At 37.7% G+C, this 13,469-nt stretch overlaps 1 protein-coding gene across 4 annotated transcripts in view; it reads left to right on the top strand.

The window, feature by feature from the left end:
- The window catches only part of eeig1b (estrogen-induced osteoclastogenesis regulator 1b), a 43,798-nt gene extending 30,622 nt beyond the window's left edge, over positions 1 to 13,176 (top strand). For 3 of the 4 annotated variants that reach the window (XM_016275152.1, XM_016275150.1, XM_016275151.1), the window contains exons 4-13: positions 2,731 to 2,851; positions 4,746 to 4,775; positions 8,037 to 8,153; positions 8,706 to 8,752; positions 9,972 to 10,126; positions 10,335 to 10,475; positions 11,170 to 11,371; positions 11,525 to 11,646; positions 11,816 to 11,885; positions 12,426 to 13,176. In XM_016275152.1, coding sequence (XP_016130638.1) covers positions 2,731 to 2,851; positions 4,746 to 4,775; positions 8,037 to 8,153; positions 8,706 to 8,752; positions 9,972 to 10,126; positions 10,335 to 10,475; positions 11,170 to 11,371; positions 11,525 to 11,646; positions 11,816 to 11,885; positions 12,426 to 12,471 — 1,051 coding nt within the window. In that variant the 3' untranslated portion in view covers positions 12,472 to 13,176. The remainder of the gene's footprint in view (positions 1 to 2,730; positions 2,852 to 4,745; positions 4,776 to 8,036; positions 8,154 to 8,705; positions 8,753 to 9,971; positions 10,127 to 10,334; positions 10,476 to 11,169; positions 11,372 to 11,524; positions 11,647 to 11,815; positions 11,886 to 12,425) is intronic. The other variant, XM_016275154.1, reaches the window with a different exon arrangement.
- Positions 13,177 to 13,469: the final 293 nt, after the last annotated feature.

Below are 13,469 nucleotides of genomic sequence, written 5' to 3'. Positions count from 1 at the left end.
TGATTGTTCTTGAATGGCCCAGCCAGAGCCCTGACTTAAACCCAATTGAGCATCTCTGGAGAGACCTAAAAATGGCTGTCCAACATCGTTTACCATCCAACCTGACAGAACTGGAGAGGATCTGCAAGGAGGAATGGCAGAGGATCCCCAAATCCAGGTGTGAAAAACTTGTTGCATCTTTCCCAAAAAGACTCATGGCTGTATTAGATCAAAAGGGTGCTTCTACTAAATACTGAGCAAAGGGTCTGAATACTTAGGACCATGTGATATTTCAGTTTTTCTTTTTTAATAAATCTGCAAAAATGTCAACAATTCTGTGTTTTTCTGTCAATATGGGGTGCTGTGTGTACATTAATGAGGAAAAAAAATTTACTTAAATGATTTTAGCAAATGGCTGCAATTTAACAAAGAGTTAAAAATGTAAGGGGGTCTGAATACTTTCCGTACCCACTGTATATAGTAGAAACTTTAGTTTGTACACAGCAGTTTCAGAGTTCATGTTTGAGGTATGACTGTGTGTAATTTGTTGTAAAACTAAACTTCAAAGTCTTTTCAGGGAATAATAACCATAGACTTTGTTACATATAAATGTAAAACCACTTTTTTTAAAAACCCATTAGGACTTCCCGAGGAAGCCCATGGCCTTCTGCATTTCCCTACAACCTAATGTGATGCCTGAATAACCCTATAGGTTTGTCCAGTCATGCTGTGCCACAGTGGTTTTGTGGACTGCCAGTTGGACTTGTGCTGTAGCTCCAGACGTGTGTTTGTGTGTGTCATGTGGAGTAAGTTTGGAAGTCTTCCTCCGCTTCAACTGTGTAATATGTACCTGAGTAGTTTTGGTTCACAATTTGCTTTGAAAGGGAAATGATTTTCAGTTTGCTGACTAAATAACTAACTGTTTAGTCTGGGATGCTAAGTCTATCTTTGTGATCAGACATATCTAGCTCAGTCAAACGTGACCTGTAGCCCATCAGCAGTTGGTGTGTGTGTGTGGTACTAGTGGAAAGGTCAGTCTGTTCAGGGTCACACTCGGGTAATGGATGTGCCTTTATCCGTACTCATTTTCCATGGCATGCTGGCGGATATCAGGGACAGATGCCTTGGCAACAAGCCCAGGGTAAATAAAGGACAGGAGGAGGCCATCAAATCTGCCTCCAGGCACCGTACAATATGAAGGATAACAGTGTGGAAACAGGCGGGTAAAACCTCACAGTCAAGAGCTTTATCTAGTGAGACAGACACAATAGTGCTTGTTTTTTGATTGCTGTCTCCATATTAGGGGCCGGATAATGTTCCTAAAGAATTGTCACCTGTGTCTGGATATAAAAATTACTTTGAATTTCATTATGACCCATGGAGAGATGTCTGATAAAGGTGGTGGGGAAGATGCCCTACCTAAGAACATTTACTATTGTACAATATTTAGATATCTGTTTTTTGCACGTGTAGTATGATTATGCATGATCCAGTATATTATAGTACATATAAGAGAAAATAAATGTAACTGGTATAGCCCAAAAGTGAAAATCAAGAAAAGGGCCCTATCACTGAAAAAAAACCCTCCCTGATAAATTTACAGAAGGCCGATCTTATCAATTTTGCAGAATATATAAAATATATTCAATATAAATTTTAAGGAATTATCTAAAATGAATACTCAGTTGATACCCTGGTCAAAATTGCCCCAGAACACACACACACACACACACAAAATAACAATGTACAATTTTGACTTATTAAATACTTTTATTTTGATAGTCTTAAAACATTTCCAAACTATGGATTTTTATGGTCCAATATGGATTTGAATGCAATAGAAGGATTAATGTAAAACCTTGGTTGTATAATCTGTGTAAATGTATGCATTTTGACAATTTAGTGTCTGTGAATTATATAAAGGCCTATATTTTTATTTAAGGGCTGACAACAGGCTATGAATTGATTCTACTCAGTTAAACTATGTTTCAGTGAATAATGAAAATTTTGATATGTACATTTAATACATGGGATTATTAAAAATAACTCTAGAACACATCACTGGCCTCAAACTTAAGCTTTTTCACTTCAAAGTTAACACAATTTTTCTTACTGTATAAACTGTAATTAATATTTTGAGTTAACTAACAAATAGACATAACTTTTACCATCCACCAAGAGTTTATGAATGTGGTTGGGGATGTAAGAGAGCGGTGCAGTGCAAAAGAGCTGCAGGAATGGAGGATGATGAAAAGGAACATAACAGAAAGCGAAGGGAGAACATATTGACCCACTTTCATCAAAGAGGTCTGCAGAGATGAAAGAATGAGAATGGTTCCTTTGGCATTTCATACTGTACAGTCTCTTTTACGTCTTCTGCTGCCACAGTCTAGCTTCATTTGAGACTGAAAGCTCAGCTGTGTTCTAGTATGTTTCTTAATGCTCTCATTTCCTGTGCAAAGTCCTGTTGTTTCACAAAGATGGGACTGTTGTGGTGAAGAGCGATTAGTCCCAGTGAATAGACTGCACAAAAGTGTTCAGCATCTCTGGCCAAACTTTCGCAATGATCTGCAACCCTGTGAACTTTCTGAAAAATCATCCAAAATGACGATATTGGCCATTTGTTAATCATCATAGAGTTCATTGTTTTGTTTGTTTTATCTGTGGTCTCCTCAGTAATGTTTCACTGGCCGCCTCATAAAGATTGATAATAATGCTGATAACTAATTCTCTCTCTGTTTCTCTCCACAGGCAGGAGGTTCAGGAGAACTGTGTTCGCTGGCGAAAGAAGTTCTCTTTTGTGTGTAAGATGAGTGCCAGTCCTGCCACTGGGGTCTTGGACCCCTGCATCTGCCGAGTGTCTGTGCGTAAGGTTAGTCTTACTCACACGCACATAGATTTCATCTTAATCCTGTAACGCGCATCTCAACAACACAACCATTATAATATATCAAAGAACTCTCTTTTCAGCCCTGCGAAAATAATATTAATAGCTTGTTTTAATCTGAAGTGATAAATAATATTTTCAAAGCATGTTTAAAGGGTGTGTAGCTATGGACACCTTTGGCCCTGTGAACTGTGGAGGAAATTACTTCTTTTTTTGGTGTAAAAAAAATGCCAGACTTCGATGTCTTGCTAAAGTTAACTTCAAAGCTATTTTATGTATTATACATACACAGTTAAATAACATTTTCACACTTTTTTTGCACAAAAATTTAAGACACACAATAAAAATATTGTGCTACCTTTGATTTTTTTTTTATTTTTTACACACCACATGGGTTGTATTGTGTTCACTGACACTTGCTTCAGGCTTTGTTTAGAATACCATCAAAAACATGATTTTTAAATACAATTAAAAGATCTGGGTCTAGGACAAGGGTGAAACAATAACATTTAACAAAGGCAATAAAGATTAAAGGGGTCATATGATGCTGCTAAAAATAACATTATTTGGTGTAATGAAATGTTTATGCGGTTTAAAGTAAAAGAAAAACACATTATTTTCCACATACTGTACATTATTGTTTCTCCTCTATGCCCTGCCTTTTTGAAACGCGTCGATTTTTACAAAGCTCATCGGTCTGAAAAAGCGAGGTGTGATCTGATTGGCCAGCTATCCAGTGCGTTGTGATTGGCCGAATACCTCAAGCGTGAGACGGAAATGTTACGCCCCTCACATACTGTTGATGCCGTGTCCCGGCCGGAGCGACGACACAAAAACATTAAAACCCATTACAAACGAGGCATTTGTTGCATCCAGTGGGGACATAATTACTGATTATAATGACTTATACTGTTTGTTTACGCGTTGCATTGCATCGCATCGTGCCGCGTAAACATAAAAACTGTCTGCATTTGTGATGGGAGAAATGACAAACAACAAATGCTATTCCACACTGCCCAAAACTCGCGTTTGAATCATCAGTGGCAAATGATAAAAGAAAATGTACTTACGTGAGTCAGTATTTTAGTCTAACGTTACTCTCCCAGGATCAGTAAACAGTCCTCCATAAAATGTGCCGGCGATCCACAGCACTAAGTTGAAGTATTCCCTCAGCGACCAGCACAGATCAGCATGACGAAGCGGATATCGTCCTCTTTTGGAAGACCAAACAAAGTAGTTTCGCTTTCACAACGAAGCACACAGCGTCTTCAGGACATGGCGGCAGCGGCAACAATACTACAGCGAGAATAAAAGTTACACCTTTTTTCTTTGCGTGAACATTTGGGCGGCATTATGCAAATCTTCCCACATAGTGAGGTAGATATGTGGGGGCGTGTTCAAACGAGCCGTTTTAGGTAGGCGTGGCTGACTCTGAACTTTTATAAAGAATATATCTTTGGATTTGAGACTTTAGTCTTTGCAAATGTACAGATCTTCTTTATGCACCAAGAGCTTGTAACACTCCAAAGAGAAAGGAAAAAATTAAATTGCGTCATATGACCCCTTTAACCATTAGATATAGTTTCCAAACTATTTTAATATGACCTTCTTACAATTGAAATCTGTTAGTTTAAATAAAAATAAAAATGCCCATGGGACATAAAAGTGCCCACAGTTGAAAAAACACCCTTATCCAGCTTAACAGTCAGATTATGGAGGTATGGAGTTCACATGTTTGGTTTACTCCATACAGGATATCTGCTGTCTCATGGTTTCCTTCGCTCTCTTTACCCTTCACTCCTTTTGCCTCGTAGCGTCACCACACCAATAGCAAACATTGCATAACAAATAATCTCTCTCTTTCTCTTTTTCCCTGCAGGAACTTAAAGGTGGAAAGGCTTTTTCAAAGGTAAGAGCTCATCCCTCATCCCTTTTTTCTCACTCTCCATGTAATTGTTTCTTCCTCACGTACTGTCTCTATTACACATTTTTTCTCACACTCTGTAATTACAAAAGGTCAGTTTTTTTTCCCTTGGGCCTTTATATGTTTACAAACACAAATCTCTTGTGAGTCACATGCTTATACACAAGTATACATACTGTACTACATGACACGCAGGGCACCACATGTGCAGGAAATACTGCATAAATAAAATGGGTGTAATGCTGTGGGAGGTTAGAGTTAGGGATTCAGTCATCTGGTCTGGGCCTGTCAGACATGTGTTTCCACACCTTGAGAATCTCTAAACCACATAGTTATCATTGCTTGTACCACCCTGCGTTAATTGTACAATACATTCAAGCAGTAACTGATAATAGACAAAAAACTGAACACATATTTTCAGTAATACAGGAAAGCCTGACACCGGCCATCCCTCTTGTATCAACAAACAAAGGATGTGAGACATTCCTTAAACAGGTAAAGGCCCTCAGTGTGATTACATATAAAAAGGTGTTTTATATATATATATATATATATATGGCAAAGCTGAATTTTCAGCAGTCATTACTTTAGTCTTCAGCATCACATTGAACTCTCATATGCTGATTTTGTGCTAAAGAAACATTTCTTATTATTACCAATGTTTAAAACCGCTGTGCTGCTTAATTTTTATAACATTGTACATTTCTTTTTACAGACACTTCATCAACATTGGTAATAGTAAGAAATGTCTCTTTAGCACCAAATCAGCATATAAAAATGATTTATGAAGGACCATGTGAAGCTGAAGACTAGAGTAATGGCTGCTGAAAATTCATCTTTGCCATCACAGGAATAAAATACATTTTTATTGTGAAATGTGTAATATTTCACTAGTATGGATATATATGTGTGTGTCAATTATATATATGCATATATTTTTGATGTATACATTTAGATTAAAAAAATTAAATAATAAAAAAAAACCTTGGAATGTTTACAGTTAGTGTGAAGAAGTATGACACTCATAGGGCCCGATCAGACAGAACACGTTTTGCGCACTGTTTATGCGCCCCGGGCGCCTCGTGTTTTAGTCGACTGCTGTGCCTCGTGGTTTTGTAGGAGCGATCTTAGCACATGAAGTTTAAAAAAAAAATCAACTCTGAGCAGAAAAGCGCCCGACATCATTCGTGTTTTTTTTCCCCATTGTCCAATCGAATGAATGGAGAGGCGGGCCTTCCGTTGTGGTGACGGAAGTTTACGGTTGCTTGGAACGTCCGGAGACTGCAATGATGGAGGAGAAACTTGTGGTGGCTGTCACGGGTTACCCGGAGCTGTATTTTGTTCTTAAGTTTCTGCTAATATGACTGTTTACTTAACAGCAAACCAAAGATTCTAGCGGTGACAGACACACCAGAAGGTGCGGTGCGCCTTGCGTTTTCATACCTGAAAAACATGTTCTCTCTGATCGGGGCCATAGTCATATTGTGATGCTGCTGGTTCAGGTCATCATGGCCAAATTACTGCAGAGAAAGACATGTTTAGCATGTTTGTGTTTGTAATGAGTTACAGGAGGATGTTTTGTTTGGGAGTGTACATCCGTGTCCTTTTCTCTTCATTTACTGATCCCTTACATCCTGAACGGGAGAACCGTGTCAGAACTGTGTGCTGGCGCAGCAGAAGCAGGGAACGAGAGAGGTCAAATCTATGGACTGTAACCAGGAATAAGCGAGAAACATAGGAAGGAGGAGGGGGTGCATGTGACCTTTAAGATGAATTAAAGGGAGCCTTTGCTGTGGCAAATATTTGAATGCTACAGTACATTGACAGTAATCTTATCAGTTAATACGTGTCATTGAACTGAAATGAGTTATTTTAATTGATCAAATTTATGTTATTTGTGAATCCTGAAATCACATGCTAATTGTCAGTCTCAAAAAGAGCACAGAAAACCAAGGTTGTCTGGAATAAACCACATAAACCTTTTAAGGACAGTCACAGGAGTCATTTCTAGAAAGGACAGAGGAAACGGTTTGTGCTAAAGGCAGCAGTGGAAAAGCAAATATAGATAAGGAAGGCCACAGACGCATGCACAGATCTGTGAGAAGATGTGAAAATACCCTAATGTTTCGGTTTCTCCTGCTTTTTATTGTCTCCTTTTTCAAGCAGGTGTATAGTTTGCAGGTTAGAGACCAGAGACTAAACTGTACACCCAGGGTTCATTTAGTGCACTAAATACTGCACTAAATGATTTAAAATGAGCAAACTATTGGTCATTTAGCTTATTAGAAACTAACATAATTGCAAGAAGAATAGTCTGACGAATAAAATATACAAGCATTTGTATTCCTCTAGAGGTTTATGATATGATATAATGTGAATTATTACTTGCATTAATCCATGGAAACTAATTAATGTTTTTTTAAGATTAATATATGATGATATTCTATTCTTATGGGTACACAAAGATGTATTAACATTGATACAAAATTCTGTTCATGGGCAGTAAAAAATATTTTTCAAAAATATTTATGGTGGGTTCTTCTTTCTCTCACTGAGGTGAGATAATAAAACATATCATTCTGTGTGTGTCTGTGCATTTGTCCCTTTATCCCTTGCTGTAATATCACACATCAATGATTTTTAAAGGCCAGCTGGTCACGTGCATCAGTGCTGAATGTATGGGGTATTCATCCAATAAAGGAAATGGAAAGAATTATATCAGCTACCGTTATATCATTAACCAAGGTTAATAGAATTTTTCGAGCAAGAACACACTGCTGAGAAAGAAGAGTGAGAGAGGGAGACAAATGTATGAAAAAAGCAACAAGAATGCTTGCTGGTAGTGTTGGAGAAACCTTTATCGAGTGAGAAACAGAGAAGAGATTTCATGCATGACTGACTCTGCCAACTTCACATGCCTGTAGTTATATAAGAGAGCCCTTAAGAGTTAACCCTTTGCTTTCCTTTTCCCTAAACTAGCTTTCAAGGTTCTTGACAAACTGCTCTTTTTGTATTTATCTTTTTTTACTCTAAATAAAATGTACCTTGAATAAATAAGGCTAGATGTTAAAAAATAAAGATAAATAGGAAATGGATTTATGGCCTGTCCTGCTCATAAAGCTAATGGTATAACTGGGAAAACTGGAGAATTTACTCAAAAACCTGTTTGGAAAAGTTTAGAGCTATCGTTTTTTGTATGGCTGAACTGATGATAAAGTCTTATTTATTCTCCTCTCTCATCTCCAGCTGGGCTTTGCTGACCTCAACTTGGCGGAGTTTGCTGGTTCAGGCTCCACTGTTCGCTGCTGTATACTAGAGGGCTACGACACCAAGAACACTCGGCAGGACAACTCCATACTCAAGGTGAGTGTGTCTCTGTGTAAATGCTTGTGCATGTGGAGGTAGGCCCTGTCCATCTCTCATCTCATTTTTGGACTGACAGTACACACGTCCGTTTTGAACAGCCTTGGTCAGTCCAACCAAAAGCTCAAACACTGTCTGTTTTCATCTATTAAGGCCAGGAACCTATTTTTGTGCATTAATCTTAGCATCTTTTATTAGAATATTTGCCCTCAATACAAACGCTGTCATCTAGAGTTTCTACACTGTGTGGGTGACATGTGACTGGTCAAACCCTCTCATCAACCCACAGTCAGTCCCTGTAATGACTGACTTGACTCACTGTCTTGTAGACTTGTCAGGAGGAAAAATATGAAGGGAAAAAGACAACATTTAAAGTGAAAAATTTAAGGGGGTCTGAATACTTTCCGTACCCACTGTATTTTTGTAATTTTGACTCGTTTTAATCTAGATTTCATGTGTTTGGATTTTACTATCCAAATGCATTTTGTTATGAGACAGATTTGGTTTTACATTTCACCTTTTATTTTGTAATATCTTCATCTTTCTTCCCAGGTCACTATTGGTATGACACTTCTCTCTGGAGATCCCTGCTTTAAAATGTGAGTGTGTTACTGAATTTTCTATTTCTTAAAGGGGGCAGCAGATGCCCATTTTCCACAGGTTGGTATGATTCTTTAGGGTCTTCATGAAATGTCTGCCAAATACTTTGGTTCAAATTTCTCAATGGTCGTGTAAAACAACACCCTTTTTACCTTGTCAAAAATAGCTCTGTTCACAGCGACCCATTTCAGTGCATGTCTCTTTAAATGATAATGAGCTACTGCTCACCCCGCCCCTCTCTTCTGTTTTTTGTGTATATGGTGGCGCCTTACCATCAAAAACAAAACTAATTCACTGTGTCCTCAGTGGCTCTCATGTCGGGAGAAAATGAAGAATCTTATTTTCAATTTACATCCAACTGCAAAACACCTGCATTGCTTGCGAGACATTGTTCTTGCTACAGCTGCTCGAGCGCGGAGAAAGTGGCGGACAGCATACGACTGGCTGAGGGGAGAAATATGCTAATACGGGACGGTCCGTCAGACAGTCCGACATTTATAAGCAAACACCATGTAAAAGTGAATTTTGCATCCGATGTCCCCATCAAATTTTTTTTATGGTTTTCAACCCCGTTAGGGCCCCTCAGCAAACTTCAAATGGGGCCTCAAGATGATTTAAAATAAGACAAACCAAGATTGGAAATAAGCTAAAACAACTAAAAGTAATGTATTTTTTTCACCCCATCAACAGCTATTTTTATCTTTGAAGAACCGGGTTTTGAGTGTAAATTTTAAATGTGTGATTTCTATCCCTGGAAAAGGTCATGTAAATTACTAAACCCTTATAAAGAACATATTTTTTCTAGTTATGCCAAGTTCTTGACTATTTTATCAGGTAAAAATTCTTAACGTTAATTCTTATAAATTAAATCATGAGTGAATGAAAAATGCCATGTCAATTCTTTGTTAAAATAAGTGGGATTCAGCTATTAAAACGTCTGGAGTTCTTATTTTAACTATAATTGTTTTAGTTTTTTAAATCTATGGACACTACTAATTTCTGTAAATGAAAATAAATGTGGTTGTGGACAATGAGGGGCCTTGGTGTAAAGAAAGTACACTGTGCTTAGAAACTGTTGTTTAGTTATCTTGATCCATGCTCAGTATAGGTCCCCTCTTGTTTACATTTGTAGTCAATGTGTAAGTATAAATTATTGAGAGAACACATGCTCTTATTGCTCGCTGATGACATCTAAACTTGCTTTCTCCATCTCCTCAGGCCTGTGAGCACAGCTAAGACCATTGCCATGGCTGGGCAGGACCCCTCTCTGCAGCTGGACCGCAAGGGAGAGGGCACCGCTGACCACTCTGCACCGCCCCACGGTGGCAGCACTCGCCGATCAGTCAAGAGCAGACCCTGTGTGAACAACTCTGGTATAACCAGCACACCTACAGTAGACCATCTCTGAAATGATGAAATTTGGAGAATGTTAACAAGTAGATAAATGCTTTACACATTTACAATTGTATTAAAAATGCACAGTATTTTATGATGACTTGGTAAGGACTTGGTATATTGTTTTTGTTATATATTTAGGGCTTTCTAAATTAATGGTGCTAACCTGAGGTTGTTTGTTCTTAGGAGGACTTCAGGAGGGATTGGAGGAGAACCTGTCCAGTCCAGATGAAGTGTTTCACACGGGACACTCTCGCAACTCCAGCTTTGCCAGCCAACAGAGCAAAATCTCAGGTGGGACTCAGGGCACGATCAAAAGAGCATCAGGTACAGATTATAGCTGATTACAGTATAAAAAAACAACAACTTCAAACTACTATCTTAATTGTATTTTTATTTTCAAAAACATAAAATTTACATGTAATCATTTAGATTTACAACTGAATAAAATCTTAATCAATTTACAATATGATACAGGAGACAAGATTTATACAGAGATTTTTGTGTTCTAAAATCACAAACATTTATTGAGAGAAAATTTCACTTCAGAAAAGTGAGTGTACTTTTTCATTTGCATACACTACCATTCAGATGTTTGAGGGTCGGTGAGAGATTTTTTAAATGTTTTTAAAAGAAAGATGTTATTCTCACCAAAAATACAGAAAACTGTAATTTTAAATTGTAATAATATTTCTTAATATTACGGTTTTTACTATTTAAAATCTTTTCAAATGAATTTATTTCTGTGTAAAGAACAGCGTTTATTTGAAATAGAAATCGTTTGTAGCATTAAGAATGTCTTTACTGTCACTTTCTTTTTACCAATTTAATGCATCCTTGTCTGAATATTAATTTCTTTCAAAAACCTTTGAACTGTAGTGGGTTGAAAAGTTAAAGTAAAAAATGTAATTCTTACATTCCTTTGAACAAATTATTTTTTTCTTTCACTACACTGCTGATTATAATCACAAGAGCTGCTACTCACCCTTAGTCTTGTGGGATGTGCTTGTCCTCCACGCAGGCTACAGTACAGAGCACTCTCACTCCTCCAGCCTGACAGATCTGTCCCAGCACCGGCGGAACACCTCCACCAGCAGCAGCAACACGTCAGGAGGGACGTCTACGACTATTGAGAGCCCCGTAGAGCCAGAGAAAGAGCTTGTAAAACCAGAGAGACCCCCACGTCCTCCACGACCTGCTCTGCCCCCAAACAGACCCTCAAGGTGCGGAGTCACTGGCAACATCAAGATACTAAATGACTTTGTTGTCTTATGTTAATCTGCACAAGAAGAAATGGCATGTATTTAAAACCCGAAGTATAACATGACTGAGTTGATTTGAAAGATAAGAAGTATCTATTCTGTATATCTACACAGGAGAAAGAAGGACTCTGTGGAGAACCATCCCACATGGGTGGACGACACGCGCATTGATGCAGATGATATTGTGGAGAAGATTGTGCAGAGTCAGAACTTTGCGGATTTTAGCAACAATGAAGGTGTGTTGAGAAAACATTTGGATGTATTAACTATTTAGCACCATTAGTTCCTCTTAAGCTTATTTTAATTCAACACTTTGATTACTGGTACATATATGTGAGGGTTTTCCCCTCTTGTGAAGCCTTCACTTCTCTGAAGCTGATCATTCTGCCACTCTTTCTCTCACAGACAGCAATTTAACACTGTTCGTCAGTAGGGATGGTACCACAGCATTAAGTGGCATCCAGCTTGTCAACAGGTAAACTGGTGCTCTCTTTTATATGCCGTTTAATTTAGTGTTCCGGTTATAAATGTAAGAAGTATGAATATAATTATTCATTCGTTTATTACACTGAAAAAAAGAAATTGGTGTAGAAACAATTTTCACTCAAAAATGGCTAGTAAATATCACAAACAATTACAACCTTGAATTAAATGTAAAAATTTGAAGCAGATCAACTGAAGTATTGTCCTGTAAAACATACTCCAATAATCTTTGTTTTATTTATGACTTCTACTAAAAATTATATATTTTTTACAGTGTACTTGTACTACCATTCAAAAGTTTGGGGTCTGTAAGATTTGAAAACATTAAAAAAAACTCTGTTTTCATCTTATGCACACCAAGGCTGAATTAAAAAAATGCAGTAAATACAGTTATATTATGAAATATTCTTGCTATTTAAAAAGAACTGTTTTCTGTTTTAACATGTTTTAAATGTAATTCATTCCTGAGTTTCCAGTAGTGTATTTTGTATTTTACTGTTATAATATCATGTGTTCTTTTACTCTTTGGCAGGGTGTCTGCGGGTGTTTTTGAACCGGTGGTGATTGAGAGCCATTAGATCTCCGAGGCCACAGCAGTCACTCTCTCACACAGCCAATTTTTATTTTGAAATGATGGCGAGAGCAAGACAGAGACTGGATGTGAGAGTGGGCACCTGACGTCACAACTTGCTCCTCTTATGGGTCTGACATATTACTCGCCTATTACAACTGTAACACCCTAATCATGCATTACATTTGCTGAAAAAACAGTGGTGGGGATGTTCATTGTTCTATGATTAAGAATGAATTAATCATAAATATTTTACAGCGGATTCTGAGAATACAAACTACTTGAAATGCCTTAAGAAATGAGGCAAGATGGGAGCTTCAGTCTAACACTGTGAAATATGAGGGCAGTCCAAGTGTTTTCGAAAGAAAATTCAGTTCAATGTTATATTAAAATTTTAGCAGCTTTTCAGATATTATTTAATGTTTTGAGGTGGGATGATTTAATGTCTTATATTTCTTTATGATTCATTTCACACCCCTATTATATACAGTACAAACCACTGAAATCCACCTGCCCTTGGGTACATTCTAATAATTCAGTTTAGTCAGTAACCAGCCCATTAGCCTGTGATAAACATGGAATAATATGCATGAAATAATGTATGGCTGGCCATACAAATATGTCTGAGAAAGAAAACAGTTAAGCCATTCCCCCATATAACCACTTTCAGTATATGAGCACTTGTGCTTGTTTCTCAGAGGTGGGCAATAGTTTGCTTACATATGTTCCTGCTGGACTGGTGAACATGAAATACATAAATATACTGTACTGCCCCCCTCTCTTTCTCTTTCTCTTTCATTCTCTTTCTCTTTTAGTAAGTAAAATTCCCAGTGTGTTTCTAACTTTGTCTGTCAGTATTCTTATCTTTCACTTTGCTGCTGATTTCAGCTTTGAATATTCATGTGACTATGAGTTTTGGCTCTGACGGCACTGCCAAGCCATTTGTGGCAATCTCTCACTAGGGTCTTGACGGTATCAAAATGCCATAGCCCAGTGAGATCCTAC

This window comes from Sinocyclocheilus grahami, unplaced genomic scaffold (assembly GCF_001515645.1).
Source record: "Sinocyclocheilus grahami isolate Dianchi unplaced genomic scaffold, SAMN03320097.WGS_v1.1 scaffold92.1, whole genome shotgun sequence".
Taxonomy (NCBI): Eukaryota; Metazoa; Chordata; class Actinopteri; order Cypriniformes; family Cyprinidae; genus Sinocyclocheilus; species Sinocyclocheilus grahami.
This window is presented reverse-complemented; position numbering and strand designations above follow the sequence as displayed.